Source organism: Hoplias malabaricus, chromosome 6 (assembly GCF_029633855.1).
Source record: "Hoplias malabaricus isolate fHopMal1 chromosome 6, fHopMal1.hap1, whole genome shotgun sequence".
NCBI classification, from domain to species: domain Eukaryota; kingdom Metazoa; phylum Chordata; class Actinopteri; order Characiformes; family Erythrinidae; genus Hoplias; species Hoplias malabaricus.
In genome coordinates, this window is record NC_089805.1 from 32,637,388 (window position 1) to 32,657,067 (window position 19,680).

Genomic DNA, 19,680 nt, shown 5'->3' on the forward strand with positions numbered 1-19,680 from the left:
CTTCTCTTTTATTCCTGTATTTAATTAATCATAGTGTGTTTGATAGTTTAAAATACATCAAGATAACTTCATATTTGGTACATTCGTTAACAGACACCTCGCTCTTCCCAATGGTATAAACTGCTTTCACTTTTTTTGTTTGTTTGTACAAGCCAACATTTATTCATTGTCCGTAACCGCCTTTCCAGTTCAGGGTCGCGGTGGGTCCAGAGCCTACCTGGAATCACTGGGCGCAAGGCAGGAATACACCCTGGAGGCACCAGTCCTTCACAGGGCATCACGCATTCACTCACACCTATGAATACTTTTGAGTCGCTAATCCACCTCCCACCGTGTGTTTTTGGACAATGGGAGGAAACCCACACGGACACGGGGAGAACACACCAAACTCCTCACATAAGAGGAGCGGGACTCCAACACTGTCAAAAATAAACAGAGATCAGCAAAAACATGCTTATTTAAGCACGTTTTGAAAAGCAAGATATGCTTCATCATTAGACAGACAGTATACAATAGGCATTAGAGCATAATCTGAACAAATGCCAGTATCAGAGGCTGTTCTTGTGAAGAGGTTGTGAGTGAATGTTGATCAGTGACGTGAGCGTGAGCGAGGTCTGGACCAGAGCGAGTGCGGTTTAGCTGCTGAATGTGACTGAGCCTGCAAGCCAGAGAGCAGCGGGGAACCAAAGAGTTCTCAGACCCAGACAGGCAGCCAGCCAGCCAGCCCAGACCACACCACACCATACCACCACTCCAACTCTCTCTCTCTCTCTCTCTCTCTCTCCATCTGTTTTTCTCCTGTACTCCTGCTGGGCTCTGAGGTGATGCTCTTTGCATAAGCACTGCGACTCAATCTCTCCATTCCCAGTCTGTGTGGCTGTCCCTCCAGGGCCTGACAGAAATAACGCAGAAATCACACGAGGCAGGGTGCAGGGCACTACAGAGGAAGAGGGGAGCTGCACACTGCAAGGCTGGGGTCAGCTGAGAAAGGTTAAGGTTTGGATTTGTAAAAAGAAGTAAAACAATTCATTTATTTGCTTCAGATGTGCGCATAATATCCAGAAGCATAAACATCAGGCGTATGCAAAATTTGAACAATCCTGGTCAATTAAACATTGAATGATTTTCTAAATGAAAGTGAACACATCCTCTATAATATTAATTTACAGTTTGTATTTATTTGCAGAGTAGATATACATGTGTTTTATTCACACAGGAGTGATGTACACATCTGAGCACAGTACTTTCAACACACAACGTTTTTTTTTTTTTTTTTTCAATGAGGCCGTACTTGACCTGATTTGACCAGGTTTGGGAAAGGATGATGTGCTCCAGGAGGGACGAGGGAAAACTGAGAGGCTGCTCAGCGTGAGGTGGTCAGCCTGACCACAGAGACTGGGACAAAGCGAGACAGCCTTGATTCATGACCGTGGTTGAGAGACCATAGGTTAGCAAACAAGGCAAGAGAGGCATGTCATGAGCCCGCGGGTCCCTGTGGCTTCCTGTCCAACCTTACAGCCACGCATATTTTCATGACCCCAGATCAGCCTCTGCAAAACATCAACACTCTCTGTTTGCTTGACATTCAGAGGGGTGAACTGCACACGCTCAATTCAACAGGAAACCTCTCAGACAAGCAGTAAATTAAATAAAATCATAATACCATAAGCGTTCTATTTAAAAGGAGTTGATCTCAGTGCTATTTAAGACTCGGGTGAACTAAAGACCCATCAGGGTGCCCGGGTATTAGCCAAAGCCTTCAGGGCTAGAAAAGTGAAGGAGAAATGAGAAGGGGCAGATTTAACGTAGTCCCTCTACTCTATCCAGTGGCCATTTAATCCCAGTCACGAGATACTTTTCCTTCCACCTGCCGTGTAATACCAGCCAGCTCTGTGGGGCAGCGTATTAAGCTCTATCCTCCCTGCCTGCCAGTTTGATGAAACTCTGGGCCTACGAGGAAGTGTAATGACATCTTCCGCTTCTCGCAGCCATTCAATCTTCCCTCAGCTTCCTCACGCTGCTCCAGTCAATTCGAATCCTCCCCGTGTCATGCTGTTTGCCACGGCAACTACACTCAGCCCTTGCTGGACAGAGATCTGAAGCAATGGAGTTTAGCTCACGGCATACAGTTCATATGCTGAAACAAGACAGCGCTCTTTAACATAAAAATGATATTCTTATTTTGCCATTCAAATACAGTATCTCTGCAGCCAGTAAGAACAGGTCAGGAAGAATAAACATATTTCTAAAGAAAAATAGGACAATCCACATAATTAAGGTGAACGTTAATGTCAAATATGCAGAATAAATGTTGAAAGTTGTAGCGTCTAAAAAAAAAGAAAATCTAGCTCCTCTATTTTTTCACATCCGATAAAATACACATGGATCTGAAAAGGTGTGCAGCTTTCCAGAATGTGTTACTGAGAAAAGGAATTAAATAAAATAGTGTAACACTTACAAATCAAATTAAAAGTTTCTGTTGTTTGTAGAAGATTGGACGGGATGCCCCAGAACTCAACGCTCAACATCACTAAATAAGCAAGCCAATGCTATAAATGCACAAGGCAGTATGAGTTTATTTTTCAGTAATAAATCTTGAGGTTTGTTTCTGTGAAACAACTATAAATTACTAAGGATAATCCTCAGCATTTAAAGGATTAGCTGTTTGTATTATAAATAAACCGTGGCAGCAGCATAGCCTACTGTAGATGGTTGCGGTTTAAAAACAATACAGGGATCATGTGTGTATGTGAGTTGTTTTCACTGTTGGTGATCACTAGCTTAGCCTAGGCATTGCCAGTTGAGGTGCAAATATACTTCATCATGAAGGGTGAGGAAATAATCCCCGCAGCAATCATATCATGATCTCAGAGATTACGCTACGTGTTCCAGTGCACAGTAGCTACGCATGTGGAGCTGGTTAATACAAACAGGCGTCTGCGGTGGGTGCTGAGGAACGGATGGCTGCAGGGCCTTAGTTCCGTCAAACTAGAAGTTAAATTGAACGCCGCAGCAATGACGTGAAAGAATGTTTGGACTGGTACCGGGAGATCAAAGAGTTTGCCCTTCAAATTTCCCGTTAAACAGAGGTGGAAGGGGAGCTCGCGATGGTGGAAATATTAAACTTGAGGTTTGTCTGTGTGAGTTGGAGGGCATCCAGCAGCAGGGCCAGAGCCTGGGCCAGCGCCTGTCCTCTCACTGACAGATAGAGGCTGATGGCAAACGTCTTTAGAAAAAACAAAAAGTACGGTGTGAAACGGCATGCATGGAGAAAAAAAAAATATGGGCACAGGACGAGATCCCATCCATTAAACGGCAGGAGGATGCGAACTGATCTTTCATCCAGCCGTTTATTGGGCCAAGCTGTGCTGCTCCAGGCATCCTATTTGTGATATGGAGCTCATTACACAATCAAAAAATTCCCCGCCATCTGACAAGTGGGGAGTTTTCCCTCTAAGGTGCAGGGTGAAGTGTGGGGTGTTGCTGTTGTTCCTCACCAGGCCCGTCAATACAGACAAAAATGAGGCCCAAAGGGGATTTCCATGTGGGGGCGTGAGAGATGGCAAAAGAGAGCGGAGACCCCGGCTATACACCATATGAACACACACATCTATTTACACACAGTTTTTGCCTCTGCTTTGTGAGGCAACTCATACAGACAGACATACACAAATACACACACACACACACACCCACACACCCACATGCCTCAAAAGCTGGGTGTCAAGAAGCCTGCAGACCACAACAGAGGCAGAGTGCAGAGGAGGAGGCAGCATAGATGAGGACATGAAAGAAGTCTCTAATGTGGCGCTGGCACGCCACCCCATGTATGACACAAACATTGTCTAGCCCTCCAACCACTTAGCTATAGCTTTCACACTGATACAGGGTCTCATCAACACCTGAGCAGCATCTGCACAGAATACATGCTTTAAAAAAAACAACAGGTCACACACCCCCACCCCCCATGTTGCTGGTCCTCTAAGACCTGTTAAGTTTAATATAAATCTTGCTTCTTTAAAGGTGAAGTTCATGACTGTAATCAAAAAACACTTATAAAATCCAGAAGATGTTTCCTTGCTATTTGCTAGCTCTTCAGTCTGTTTGTGTGCTCGATTCAGGTCTAATGTGTTTACGAAGCCCCAGTCTCTGTAAAAGAGTAAAAAATTAAACTTGGTGTGGTACACTAGGCTCTCTCTCTCTCTCTCTCTGCTCATGACAGAGGCATCTGGAGTTGTTTTAGACTACGGAGAGAACTCAAAACACTGAAAAGCACGAACAATGAAACATGAAAATATTGCTCTATTCCTGCTCCATGGGTGGGTAATATTTCCTTTTTATTTTATTTTATTTATTTATTTGTTTGTTTGTTTGTTTGTTTGTTTTGCATCATTTAAGGTGGAAATGTCTCCAAACTCAGGAGAGGGCTAACCGCATTAAGTGCTAAAAAAAACTAAATAACTCGAGTTAAAAATGAGTTTCTGTGGTAATTCAAACAGTGAATAAAAATAAGTTGAAGTTCAGCCACATGTTGTTATTTTCCCTCAAACATGTCGTTCCACCTTAAAAGACATTTGGCTTAGAGCTGCGTTTCCACACCATTGTATATGTTCCCTTTAATTTCCATTGAAGCTATGGGGCTAATGACACTAACAAGGGACTGACGCTTTTATACTCACCATTACTCAACATTACAAGGCTTTTTCTTCTCCTGTAAGGTTACTTGTTTGACACCTGGTCAGACTTTTGCCTAAACATATGTCTATATTTTATATAACACTATGCCCAGAGTCACATAGGCAAACCTACAACTGCAAGCTCATTAAAATCACCTCCTTGTTCCCACATCATTAAAGCCACCTCCTTGTATCTACACTCACTGTCCATATTATAAACTCCATTTACCATATAGCACATGTCTCTGACTTTATATCTACCAACATGGTAGATACCAACATGGGGAATGTGTCTAATAGAGTGAATGGACAGTAAATGTGCAGTGTGTCCATAAGAGCCCATAGAGACATACATATCACAAACCGTTCATAAAGTCTGGAAAGCTTCCTACATAGTTTTATCCCTCACTTTAAATCATGATGTCTCTAAGTGACATTTTGTGAACATCCTGGATGCAGAATTTGTGTATGTGTGACCTCATTTACAGAATGACTGTGTGCTTGGTGAGTACAGAGAGAGAAATGCTTATTTTAAAAATATATTTTTGTTTCTAAAAAGATATGTTCCAACTTTTTTGAACAACTCAAGTGCTTTAGTGACCTGTCGTATGTTACATATGACCCGTTCTGATCTCATTTCAAGAACAAAATGTTGAAACACAAGTTATGAAATTGCTGCTGAGTTGTTTAAGTTTCACTGGGATTTTAACCCAAACATAATTACAGAATATATCAAATGCTATAGGGAAAATATTTGTTCCATGTTGTTCCTTTGAATCTCAGTCTCTTATAGGTTAAAAACTCCAGAAGCACTGCTGTGTCTGATCTACTCATACCAGTGCAACACACACTAACACACCATCACCTTAGTGTCAATGCAGCGCTGAGAATGACCCACTACCTGCTCTGTGTGGTCTTGATTATTTCCTGACCATTGATGAAGAGGGGGAAAGGGGCCTAATAAAGTATGCAGAGCAAAAGATGGGCTACAGATTGTAAAAATGGAACTATCAAGTGCATCTATATGTTAAAATGAGCTGATATTACGGCCAATGAATGTAGAAACTACGAGGATATTTTAAGGGTATGACTGATTGCTGTAATCTTTCATTCACTGTTACACAATGGCTTTAGCCTCAGAGCTCCAGCAGCTAGAAAAGCAATATTTAGACAACAAATTGATGCACTGTATCTAATGTACAGGGAAATTATGTGTAAATTATTAATTATCTTTGAACAACTTTCTCTTAGTACATGGTATCCTCTGAATACAAAATGATCAGGACACTGTGATGTAGTCTGAGCTATCTTTAGCCAGTGCTTTTGATGGATGACCATAGTCTTGGATGACAATATTAAAAAATCCATAGTTTACCCATTCATATCAACACTGCTCTTCCTGCTAGGCCTGATGATGACTGAGCTGCAGTCTGTGTGCCATGACTCATTCAGTTCTAGACAACAAAAGCTCTCTCACTCACTCTATGTGGCAGTGTTAGACGTTCTTCTGAAATCAAATGAAGACAAGCTGTGGGGGGAGAGTAGGTTTCCTCTCTGGGGTCTTTGCTCATCAAACGCATACAGAAGAGCTGAGAGAGAGAGAGAAGTCAGGACTCCAAGCCTGGAGGAGGCCGTCCTTTAATTGACTCTCAGCCTCTCTTCCCCTCAGGCCTCCTGCAGCTGTGTGGTGGTCCCAGACTAAGAGCACTGTGTGCCCCCTCTCACGTCTACGCACACACGGCCATCATCCACTCTTACTACACTCAAGTGTCAGACTAAAAATTCATTCCCTACCACCAAAACTGTGAAAGAGTCAGGCATTTAATTAACACTTGCTATGAGTAAATTAATAAAAAATAATATGAAAATGAATAAACAACGCTATGAATAAATTAATAAATGCGTGTGATGTAATGGTTAAATATTTCAAGAGTTTCTGTATTTATTACAAACTGCTATATCAAACAGAACTGCTATTCTATTTATGATTATTATTTAATTTTGTGATATCGTAGCAATGTCAGATTTTTTTCAGTATACAAGAATATAATTTAACAAATTAAAAAATATAGAGAGTGACCTTCATTAACAACAATAACAAAAAATGATACAAATATATTTCACATTTAGGCAGCTGAACATCCTGAACATGGACATCACCAACAGTTTGGACAGGTTTTAAAACAATAAAGATCAAGCTTCTGAACGCATCACTGGTGAAAATTTACAGTTTAATATGTTAAAAATAATGTGAACAATTGAATGCACATATATAATATTTACTATATTAAAACAACTGCTTTGGATATATTATAACTGATCAGTCTTTACTGATATTTGTTGCAATGTTGTAGAAGTGACAAAACTGACAATGCGCTCGGTACTGTGATGAAATATATGATGATGAGTTGATGGCTTGTCCACTAATGATACCGATTCTGAACCCCTTGAGTATCGGGTGATACCAGTGGCGATTAAACTATTTAATTGAAGCACTTCATTCAAGCATCTAAAAGTAGTCTATCACCCTCAAACTACTTGACACAATGTGAGTGTGTGCTGCAGCTTAAAAAAAATCCTGTTAAAATTACAGTAATTTGCTGAGCGCATAGCTACCATTAAACTTCTGTCAGTATACAGAATTGTACTGTATACCATTTTTTCAATCATTTTACTGTAATTCTATACCATTAAGAATTACAGTGCCACCAGCGTACAACTATCAGGGACTCAGGTCTCCAGCATCACTGACCCAACTTCCGGGACTTCACTCAGTAAAGACTCTAGCTCTGTCTCTGGACTGTAGCTCTGTCTCTGGACTGTAGCTAATGATTCACTGTAGGTTTTATAAACCTTCAGAGACACACTAAACTATTTCCTGCTATCTATCTCACTTTTATATTTTTTCTAATTAATTTCAGCTTTTACTATTTCTTTTCAAGAAATCTTGCATATTTTGTGTTAATGTTTAATTTGAAACAATACATTTAATGTTTTCCCATTTTATTTCTGTAGCAATTGCAGGGAAGTCTGGTATAGTTACGTTTTCCAAATTACCATGAAATATACATAAATAATTAAGAATGAAAATGATCAATTTATAGCAACTAACAATAAATCATTAAAACTGTGTTATTGTAAAAATAAATAAATAAATAAAAATAAATAAATAAATATGGGACTGAATGGAATTAATTCTTTATCTTCCCCTCTGATATCTGCTGACATCAGCCTGATATCAGGTTAGCACCATTTATAACATACTGAAACACTGGTTACTTTACTGTACATTTTTAATGTAACTAACACGGAGTCGGGAGCCAAACGTATTTCTATGTGAGTCATTCTATCTTACATTATTCCATAAAACAAATTTAGCAATAACTGTAATCTGTTTTAGATACAGTAGTAACATAAACCTGTCATCTTAGCTTAGGTTTGATGGAAACTACAATCAATCAAACCACAACAAATATTTACAGAACAGAGAGAGAATATGAATGAATCACAGACAAACAGTGGATGAGTGACTCGACTAAAAGAAAAATAAACGTGTGATTAAACCACATGTATAAATCACTACAACCCTTATCTCTCCGCGCCTGTTTTTGGAAGCCAATCTGAGGCTCTTCAGAAGTTCGGCACGGTGGAACACAAAGCTTTGACAATTTACTGGAAGAGATAGATCAGCTTTGGGCTCGGCCTCCCGATGCCCTCCTGCATCCTCATCCTCATTTGTCATCATTATGACGAAGGGCTCAGATCGATCCCGCTGTATCTTTTATAGCGGCACTATCAAACCTCTATCTGCTGGCCGAAGGCCACACAACACACAACAGCCTCTCCCTCCGAGACATGGCCAGCGGTTCTGGGGTCTGGAAATATTCAGAGCAGCAGAGATAAACAAGCGGGACACTTTGAACACAGATAACTGCTCAGAACCTCGCAGGAAATGCTCCAGATTGAGGGATTTAAGGCCTTGTCAGATTTAGACAGAATATTTCGTGCAATACGTAAGAAAAGGGAAAAGAACATAATCAGCACAACAGAGGTCTGGCATTAATCGCCTCATTATTTCAATACGTGTGAACATTTTCAGTTTATTTTTAAATACTACTTTCTTTAAGGATTTTCAGTTTGGAAAATAATATCAGCTGTTTGACCCAAAACAAACTGAATTTTAAAGAAAGGACTGCGTAGTCTAAAGTAATACATTGTCCTAGTATACTGTTACCTCACATGATGTATCTGTGCAGTTTTTAAATGCTATAATAAAAGAATTTTGATTTGTTCAGCTTATTCCGCTCATGTATGACGGTAGACACAATCCAATGACGCATGTATCTAAGGTATGTAATAGCTCTGCAAATTGTGCATGGCACTGCTACAACAATGAAATTCTCTGTCGTTCTAAAGCAAGTACAATAGCACTGTGAAAAACGAGACTCTTCAGACTAAAAATATCTTTCACTATTTGACATTTTCTCAGTTATTTCAGGCTTTCTGTCCATGTGCAGAAGTACATAGAAACATCGCATTCTTTCATATTAATTTTCGGTTTTATTTGCTTTCTATTTTAAGTAAACTCAGAATCCCTATTTAATTTCATGTGTAAGCCTTGTCTGTTTTCTAGCTGTAATCAAACAAATCAAGATAACTGAACAATGCAATTACCCTTCTCGTACCAAAAACCCAACAATTAAACAGTACAGAAATGGGCTAATCACCTGGAAAGTAAATCCAAAACTATTAGCTCCATGCAAAGTTTCTACTATTGCACAGTCTTCTACTTTGACCCATCAAGTCTCAGAGTGGGTAATGAACCTACATTATGCAACGGGTCTGTGGCCCACAACCGTGGTGCCAGTGGATCTGGCGTGCTCCCAGAACCACATCTTTAAAAGAGTCATCATGCCACGCCATGCACAGGCCAGCCACAGAGCATGATTAAACCTCATGACTTCAAACTTTCCAAACACTGGCCTGTCAAAATGAGCCACTGAAGCAGGGCAGTGAGCTAAACCCACTTTTCACCAAGTCTCGTAAGAAAGGGCACTCTCCCTTAAGTGTTTCAGCTCTGAGAGATTTTGTAAAAGTATGTTGCTGATATCTCAGAACACAACAGCAAGACTTTTGCCTTGTAGCTATGCATTGATTAATGCTTAAAAACTGAAATGCATCAGGGCTACATGACCTGTCCACTGGGAAAATAAACCCTGCATATGTTCATTTATCAACTTACAACCGGTTGTTTTACAGTTCACACATGTCAGAGTGTTGTACAAAATTCAGAGACCATCCTTTATTTATTTCTTTTTCAGTCAAAATAGACATTAGGTATAAGTTATGCTTTTTTTAAGTATCAGGAAAATAGACACAGAAACCTTAAGAACTAAATATAATATTAGATAATCCACTATTTGTTGTGTCCACCCTTTGGATTTACTACAGGGTCCATTTCTCAGGAGATTTGCTTTCAGTTCTTCAAATCTTCAGGGACATTTTCCATAGCACCAAAGACTTAGAACCTAGTTACATTTTATTCTTCTCACAATCCCAATAATCCAAAGCACATTCAGTGATGCTGAGGGCTGGGCTCTGGGACGGACAGTCCATTATTCTTAGAATTGTTTTTTTTTAATACTAACTGTACAATTGATCTTTTTATTTTTTTATTTCTAATATAACGGATTCTTACCCGTTCATATCGTTCTCATTCTCAGAAATGAACAGAAACACCTGTGGATTTTCTCAGATCTGAAGTTAAAGCGAAACTTGATTTTTCCTATCTGTCAAAAATGAAAGCTTTTTGGAGGTGGTGACTTGACTGGGTGTAGTGTGCCCGTTTTGATGATAGCTTTAAATAACTTTTGGAACAGTTTGGGGAGTTTTCCATTTTACTTTTCCCTTTCTTATACAGTGGACTAATCACCTCAGAAACATATTAATGAACAGAGTGTATTTATTGGCGGATTCGACTAGAAATGAAATAAATCAAGTGTGGTCTCTGAGTTTGCAGAATACTGAAGATGAGGTTTTAAGTTTTTCAAATATATGAATAAACTGTAACAAAGAAATCTCTTCAATCCATCACGCATTTCTCATAACAGTGGTGTGGAGGAGGGAATTTAATATCTGACATGTGCTAAGAGTGCTCCCTGATGGTCATGTGTGGTACTGTATAGCAACAGTGAGCGAGATGTGTGTATTGCATTCAGCTAGCAACATGTGTTATTGGTGGTAGGGTCAAAACAATCTGTTTCTGTGTTACAGTATCCAGTGCAATTTTGCAATTTTCTTTCCATCCAAGGACATGAGAACAATATTAGGAATTTCTGAGGAATCTGAAACTGGAACACTGCTGGGAATATATTGTCTTAGTCTTGCTTGCAGATCTCCTATGGACGTTCAGGCATACAAAGTCAAGGCTAAGAGGAGAGAATGCAAGCAGTGGTCATCAAGAGCTGAAAGCTCAGACCACCCAAGCCTCAACTCGGCATCAGACCAAGGGGTCCATAGAAACAATGGAAGGCTTAATAATAAAAAAAATTGCACACGTAAAATGAGTAACTATGAGCAGGAATATTCCATTTGATTTTCAGCATACATCAGATGGCAAATATTATTACAGTGGCTCTGTGGACAGCAGCTTTTCTGGCAGTGAAAATTTCGTGTATCTTATTATGTGGTGGTATGAGAGGGAAAATTGCCATCATCTGGGTCCTACTTGCCATGCTCCACCCCCTACGAAACACATCATTTCATCTGATATCAGATTTTTTTTCCCCTCTTGGGTTTGACTGGCATCCTGTTTGGATCTGAACTATTTGGGGCTGGAGTCTTCTTTCGGCCTGAGTCTGGAGCTGGAGGAGGATGATGATGGCGATGAAATTCACACTAACAGTTTACAGTAAAAACGGAGGTAAAAAGAGGCTCAGACACGACCAATTAATTCTGACATCGTGGATCAAAAAGAATAAATGTAACAGGATCCGAATCCAAAGCGACTCTTCCTCCACCCTCAGACTGGGGAAAAGAACTTTCTCTACGGAGTGAGCGTGAGCGGGGGAATTTTGGCGCTAACCTTTAGCTTTGTGAATGCTGACACCCACGACTTTTCTTTCGCATGAGAGAGCTGAAACAACACGGCAGCACCAAGCGCTTCCATATGTGACCCCCAGCTCACGGCTCAGCTGCAATCCCAGAGCCAGAGACACAACCAGATCCACAGCCAACTTCTGCTGCTGCTGCTCCTGCTGCCTATGGGGCATACATGACAGCCATGTAGAGTCCTGCAAGGCCCACAGACATCTGTCAGTCACACCAGGCCTATCCGTATTGCCAGGAATTCAAAATCAAACATATGCAAAAGTTTACGTCCCACTGGCAAAAAAACATGTTGATTTTCTATGTGAAAATAAACACCCATTTTCTGTGGAGAACACACTTATGCACATGATCTACAAATACTGGTTATCTGTTTAATAAAATGGGAAAATAAAACAACGTTGCCTACAAACATATACCACATTTTACAGGTTATGTTTTTCCCCTCAATACGTCCTACTCTGAATGGAAATATGCAGAAATTGCACAACAAATTTGACAGAAAAAAATGATTTCTTCCTCTGTGGAGGATAAAAATGTTTCATCATCTGTGGAGGATAAATTTCATCTGTGAAAACTGAGAGAAAGGTTTTCATTGATTTGTCCTTTTGTTCCATTCATATATTCTCCAGTTTTTTATCATTTAAAGAGCAGCAATAAATAAATAAATTAATTAATTAATTAATATTTGTTTTTTTTTTAATAAAAGTGGGGTGTGTTAGGGATATCATAATTATTTAATTTATTTTTATAATTCTCTTAAAGAAAATTAAGGTTTAATAGTAAGGTTTAATAATAGTAAGGTTTAATAATAATCAATTAATTTCATATTGATATTAAGGAAAGTTACTCCTGTCATTTGACATTAGCATGAAACTTTCTAAACACTTTGTGGTCACATGTTTTTTACCATATATTTGGTCACATATACTATATGTAATGTGCACACATATTGCATATAGACCACAAATCTACTTCATTAATTGAACCAATGTGTTGGTAGTTGCTATTTTGTAGTTAACTATTTTGTTTCTTAAGTACTTCATTATGAGGCATGAAGCACCCTCGGTCAATGTCCAATAATGCTTTACAGATCGGCAGTTACTTACTACTCTGTGTTCTGGTAATTACAAAACATTAAGGTCCACCACAAGTTTAACACATAAGACCATTAAAAAAATCTTTCGGTGAATCACCACACACTCTCAACGGAGACCTTGTAGCTAATGGTCCAGAAATATGCCAGAAAGAAGCCACACACACACACTCACTCTCTCTCTCTCTCTCTCTCTCTCTCTCTCTCTCTCTTTCACACACACACACACACACACACACACACACACACACAGAAACAATGAAATAAACTGCTTCTCTGACCGCATGAACCCGTACCCTTATTTGTGGCGGATTCCAGGGAGGGTAAGTTTAAGTGAAGAACTGTATGAGCCATTTGCGGTTTACTAGCAGTAATTACTGCTACGATATCACGTCGGCCCCTCAGCACCCTCCTGCACTGAGAGCAGCAGCTCTGCCGCCATGTTTCCACTGCGGCCCATTAAGGGGTTCGCAAAGCTCGGCTGAGCGAGACCGATTTCTGTGTCCAGTGGGCCACTCGGTTCTGACCCAGTGCCGGCGTTCCTGAGGCTCAGCCCAAGCACACAGGACCCTCACCCACCTCAAACGCCTCTTACCTCACTTTTTTAACTTCACAACTGTAACTGATACTTATCTGCTGATGGAAATCTGAGGGAGAGGCAGCTAATGCCATGTCAGCATTCTGGCCTTCCCACAAATCCAAGTTCTGCTGTTCTCTATATGGAGTCTTAATGCCAAGAAACAAGGCTGGCCCCTTATTAGCCCCTTATTCCAAGAGGCCTTAAAATGAGGTGCTGAAATGTGTTCTTCGTAAACACACTAGTGTTCCTTTAACAACAATGTTTAAAAGGCACATATTACAAAAAAATAATAATAATTTTTGTTTAAAAAAAGTTTTGGTATCTAGTCAAGTCATTTTTTGTGGTTTGTCTATATCTGAAAACATAGAATGAAATGAGTTAATCTTATTTGTGCTGCTTAGAACGTAAAATACAGACACTTTCATGTTGCCCTCCCCCATGTTTTGAGTCTTTCCAATCACAGCGCAAAGTCAGAATGCAAAGTCGGAATGCAAAGGGAATGCAAAGTCATGGTGAATGTTTCATCTTAATCCTCTCTCTGGTGAAATATACAAATTTTAGGTCACACCAACATTCTCCAAAAATTCAATAAGAAAATACATTTGGACGTTTGGAAAGCAGAATCACAAGCCTGTCCTTCCAAACTAATCATTTCTCCCAGTAAGCACTGGAGCCATGTTTATGGTGGCCAGTGACTGGTGGGTAATCTGATTGACTGTGGACAATGCATACAAGGGGAGCATGAGCTCTGACCAACGGACAGGAACCTAGACACAAACTCACACTGCTCATATTCATTACAGCAAACATGAAGCGGAAATGAAAAATCATTGCATTAAATCTCTTAAACAGAGTCACACACTCTGAGTGATAGAAGACAATGACCATAGCTTATGAGAATGGGCTTTCTCAGGGAGTCAAAAGTTCAGATGGGTCATAACCCTGAGACCACTGACTCATAGCCACTGGTCACACTCCACACGCCTCCACACTTATTAAACCGTAGTTGCTTGGTTTCTTTTGCCTGTATCAAATTAGCTTTTATACCAGGGGTTCACAATCTAGGGGTCATGACTCAAGTGGGTGTTAATTGGTTTACAAAAGGGTTAACTGTGGAAACTGACCATTCCCACTTTTGTTGTACTAATATATTTTATGAATTACTTTACTAATAAGAGAGTGCAAAGGGTATTTCTTGGTCGGGTAGTTCTCACTTGTCTTACACCCTACATGTAGCATACAGTTAAATATTTCATATTAAGACAAACCTAAATAATCCATAGCCACTTGCAAACATCTTAAGTATATATATTAAGTTCTTGCTTCATGCTTCACGGATATGTTTAAAGCTTTAATTGCAAGGGTGTGTCTTTACTTGTAGTTCTGTTCCCTCGGTCTGAACCAAATAAACCAAATATTAGTCTTAATTTTCTTAGCATTCACATTGACAAATTTACAATCAAACCAACATATAAAAACACCCCACACTGTACTTAATGCATTCATCATGGTTGTGTATACCTGGTGGGTATTTTACCAAGTGGAAACCCAGCAACAGGTGGTAAAATGAAGGTGACAAGATGAAGAAACTAACCAAAAAGGGTTGTTTTATTTTTCAAAACACACCCTGTTGTCTTGCAGCACGTTTAGAATCACATCTTGTGACATCAAATCCTGTTTTTGGTTCATAATGTGTTCATACTTGGAACAAAGCACACCAGAATCCTTTAGAAAAAGATTGAGACCCACCTGCTCATACAGGTGCATAACAGATTTCAAAAGGAAGTGTTCAGGCTTATTCTAACGAACCACATTAACAGAGCAATAGCACCAGGGTTCATTTCAATCAAAGCTGAGGAGTATAAACACACCCTAAAAATCAATTTAAAAGCGCTGAAACGTAAGCTCTATTTACATGTATGAATTTCTTCACAGCTCAATTAAAGTGAAAAAATATAGATCCTGCAACTGAACTAGGGAATGAAAAATTCCATAAATAGGAATGAGGTGACAGAAAATTCATAAATTCCACTTTGGGTCATTTGCCCAAAAGGTTTGAGAACTTGTACCCCAATAAATGAACAACTAGTTTAACTTAAATAGATCCTGTGCCTTCACAACTACACTCAGTCAAATATGTCTCTATTCTTAGTACAAATCTGCACATTTCATAGATTTGTCACTGACCCAGCACAACCCTCCCCATGAAATCGTCTGAACTGAATTTAATGAGGGTTAACTAAAGAGTCCCAAGGGCATATAAAACCAGCTCTTGTTAGATCCTTGCTGCTAAACACAGTGAACATAAAGGATCAAGCATGGGTCATGAACACGGGTCAGTCTGGTGGCTGCCAGTAAGACACACAAGCAAAATTAAAGCTGCATTTAGTCCTCCACTCTAATCAAACACACAGCTGTGATCTCTTCCTTCAGATTAGAAACCATTACAACATAAAACAGAGAAGAATTGCAGAATTGTTCAAGAATTGAGTCGGCAAGTCTTAGCTCTTTGGGCCAGTGTGTGATTCAGAGGGCAGAAGAAGAAAATGGAAAATTGAAACTATAAACAGGCCCACAAAAGCAATGATACTTAAAAAAAATCAATATATGTTACATTTCCACCATGGTGAAGCATATTACCCAGTATCCACTTCATGCCTCTGACACAAGTTCAATACTTTTGTGTGCAGTGTAATAACACTAAACCCTGTTAGTGTATTCTATTCTCACACTTGAATAACCACAGAACATATGTGGTTAATGACAGCATTGTATACGTAGCTAATTAGATTACCACTTTCATAGCCTTCAGCAATAATTTGAACTAATTAGTAATATGAAATTTGAGCTTTAAAGTAATTCATGAAAAATAGGTGGTAGTCTGAATGTGTGACGTGTACGTTCACGTTTTTACTGTATCATGATTTTAAGTAAACTTTAACTTCTATTGATCCTTTTGTAAAAAAAACTGATTCAGTATAAACTATAAAAGTGGTATATAAATTTGTTTTTTAAATGGACATTTTGACTGTGACCTATAATAACCTCAATATTGACTCCTAAAAATTGATCTTCAAAGTATCCTGACTGCAGAAATCAGCTTTGTAAAATAACAAGAGCTAAATGCCTATGAAAATCTCAACAGCCTGTAACTTGGCCAGTCTCCAAAACAGCCTTTGGAAAATGCTTCAACATGTACGAATGACCAGGGCAAATAAAGGCCTGACAAGTGGAAGGCAACCACTATTTAACACAAGAGTCACTTTAGATATTACTGCTCCTAATGAGTGTGAGAGCCTTCAATATCTCAGTGCATGCTAGCACCAGGGTTCCCCTGGAATGATGGTAGAGAGGGGAAAGGTGGGGTGGGGGGGTGGTGGTAGGGGGGTGACCATACACCAAAACAAACAGAATCTGTTCAGGATCACCAATGATTCAAAGGAAATTCTGGAACAGGCTAAACAAACAGAGTGTGAAACTTAGCAGGTGGAGAAGTGATACATTTAATTATCTCCCTTTCCCAGTTTCTTTATTTGTTTCTATTTTCTCTTGTTTTCTCCCTCGATCCCATTCCCTTTTTTTCCTTTATCTTTCCTTCACTTTCTCCTTTACCCCATTCTTTCTCTCTCTCTCTCCCATCAGTGTTGTATGAATGTGTTGGGCAGAGTAAGGGAGACAGTGTTGTTGCTCATTCCAGCTGTGATACTTTGCTCCTGCATCTGGACTGAAGCAGATAGGAGGAAAAAACAAACAAACTGCAGCGATCACGAGCATTGCTAAGGGCAACGGCCAATCAAAGGCTTGTCAGCGGTTGCACTTGCTGAATAAATGACCCGCCTTGACAGGAAATTCCGACAGCAATTTTAATTCTGATCAGGCTTCAAGGAAGTGGGAAGAATAAAAACACATCAATTATAATGACAGGAAGTCTCCAATCACATGGCAAGCAGCTGTTGCCAACGCAGGGATCAAGGAGCCAGGAGATGTTGGTGGGGATTCTGGCGCGAAAGGCAGGGTGGAAAAAAAAGGGAAGACAAGAGTGATAGAACACGGGAGTCAGGTCTACAACTTCAGGAGGATGCATTTAGTAAAGCTCCCACTTGAAGTCATTGCTAACAGATTAAACCTTTGCGGGACGACCAGGAGAAATAACCTGTGCTTTGCATTATGTCTCCCAACGATATACAACACACCCAGCCAATCCTTGCTAGGGTACCATCCATATGGAGATGTTTAGGCTGTTTTTTTCTAACCATCTGTGTTTTATAACAGGCTCAGCTCCCGAGTCTGGAGGATGCAATCAAATTAGCTGAGCGCTATGTGTGCTTCACTTTAACAAGGTCATAAATTCGAAAATGTAATTGAAATATGACACTTTAAATATGATTGGTTTCAGATGCATGAATCAACAAGCATTAAAACCAGAGGAGGAGTAGATTAGAGCAGACTTGTGGAGACTAATGTCTTAATGCTGATATTCGGAAGAAAAACAAAGAGGACATCAGGCCAAGGATAAATCACACCTGTACTGATACGAAATAATAAACATACTTTATAACCTTCTATACACTTTTCCAGTTAAGTCAAAACAAACAAGCTTCATGAACACAAGTGTTCTTATGGTATACCCTTTTGGTGTTTACAATTTTGACTTAATCACATCAGCAGTGATGGATGTCTTTTTCAGTTGCTATGTTTGTACTTTTATGAAGCTGTTTTTCAGGAGATTCTTACTTTTGCTTGGGTTATTACACTGGTCAAGAAACAACACTTTTACTTGAATATGAATTTATGCTACTCTACCCCACTCAGGCCATATGTAACTCATAAAATATTTTTAAAAATAATAATATGTATTGTTATATTCAGAGGGCTAACCTAATATCGACTAACACAAAGAGCACCACAATTTCTGCAGAACAGAGGAACTAAAGCGGTGGCCCTCCCCACCAGAGGAAGACACAATTCCAGGTGATGTCCTGATGATAGAAGCCATCTTGAATTACGCCAGTCTGCATCCACTTAACGGCCGCCTCAATGCCCTCAGTGTTCTGTATTGCAGGCAGAGCCACTGATGGGCAGGCATCTTTTTTCAAAGAGGCACTCCCCTGGCTTTCCTCTCAGGAAATGGAGGCCACTGCTGGTCAAATGAATCTTAATCTGACCAGGTTTGAGCTACTCAATGAAAGCAGACAGGCCAAAATGACAGCCCAGCTAACAACCATAAAAATCCAAAGAACTTTCTCCCACACACACACACAAACACATACACACAACACTGATGTGTGCAGTGTTACTATTCTTGTAAGCATGAAATCCTTATAAATAGAAAAAAGGAGGTTCTAAAATAGGTAGCGGGGTTTGAAGATAGTCAGTAGCTATTAATATACAGTAGCTCTAAAGAGAGAGAGTGATAGGGTTAGTTAATGCACAACACCTGTAGTTTTGGATCTCATTGAAGGAGCAAAAACAGAAACCAGAAATAATCCCCAAAGAAAAAACATGAGCCAAAAAACAGGCTGTATGCTTTCACACAGCGAATCAAGTTAGAACAGTGAAAAAACAGCAGGATGTACCTTCAGACTGATGAGCTGCTAGAGGAGTCTGAGTTTCCTTACAGTATGAGACCACTTCTCTGGGTAAGAAATCCACCTGGGTGATTTTTGATGCTCCCAGCCTGTGCATCCTGCGACTGGAACACAAGTCACAAACAAACACACACACACACACAAACACAAAAAACCCCACATTCATATTTACACACACACACACACACACACAGACACACAAAAACACACTTTAAAGTCCATTTAAAGGCTTTCTAACCTCACTCTTATTCAAAATAGGAAACTGTAAAGCAATTGATGTTTTAATTTCAAAAAATGTTCTCTCTCATTATAATTCAGCACCATTTCCAGCCAACTGTGAGTTTTGCCAAGAACACATGCTACTTCAGAGATACTGTAGGCTAATCCACCGCTTCTTTCTGAACAGCCACTAATGCAGTGCCCCTGAACAGTCCAACATGCTGGAGGAGAATGAAAACTGCACATATCTGTCACATTACTAACAGACAAACTTGCTAGCTAGCATTGTGATGGGCGATGGATGAGATATAGTGGATCAGATAGTGGGGACAATGTGCTCTTTAGTGGTGCTTTTCCAATGCCTGGACCCTACCCAACTTGACTTGGCTCGGCTCTTTTGCGGTTTCACTACGC

General features: G+C 39.7%; 1 protein-coding gene across 2 annotated transcripts in view; it reads right to left on the bottom strand.

Moving 5' to 3' along the window:
* The window catches only part of dync1i1a (dynein cytoplasmic 1 intermediate chain 1a), a 71,357-nt gene that overhangs the window by 41,974 nt on the left and 9,703 nt on the right, over positions 1-19,680 (bottom strand). For both annotated transcript variants that reach the window (XM_066673834.1, XM_066673833.1), the window contains one exon: positions 19,036-19,151. In XM_066673834.1, coding sequence (XP_066529931.1) covers positions 19,036-19,151 — 116 coding nt within the window. The remainder of the gene's footprint in view (positions 1-19,035; positions 19,152-19,680) is intronic.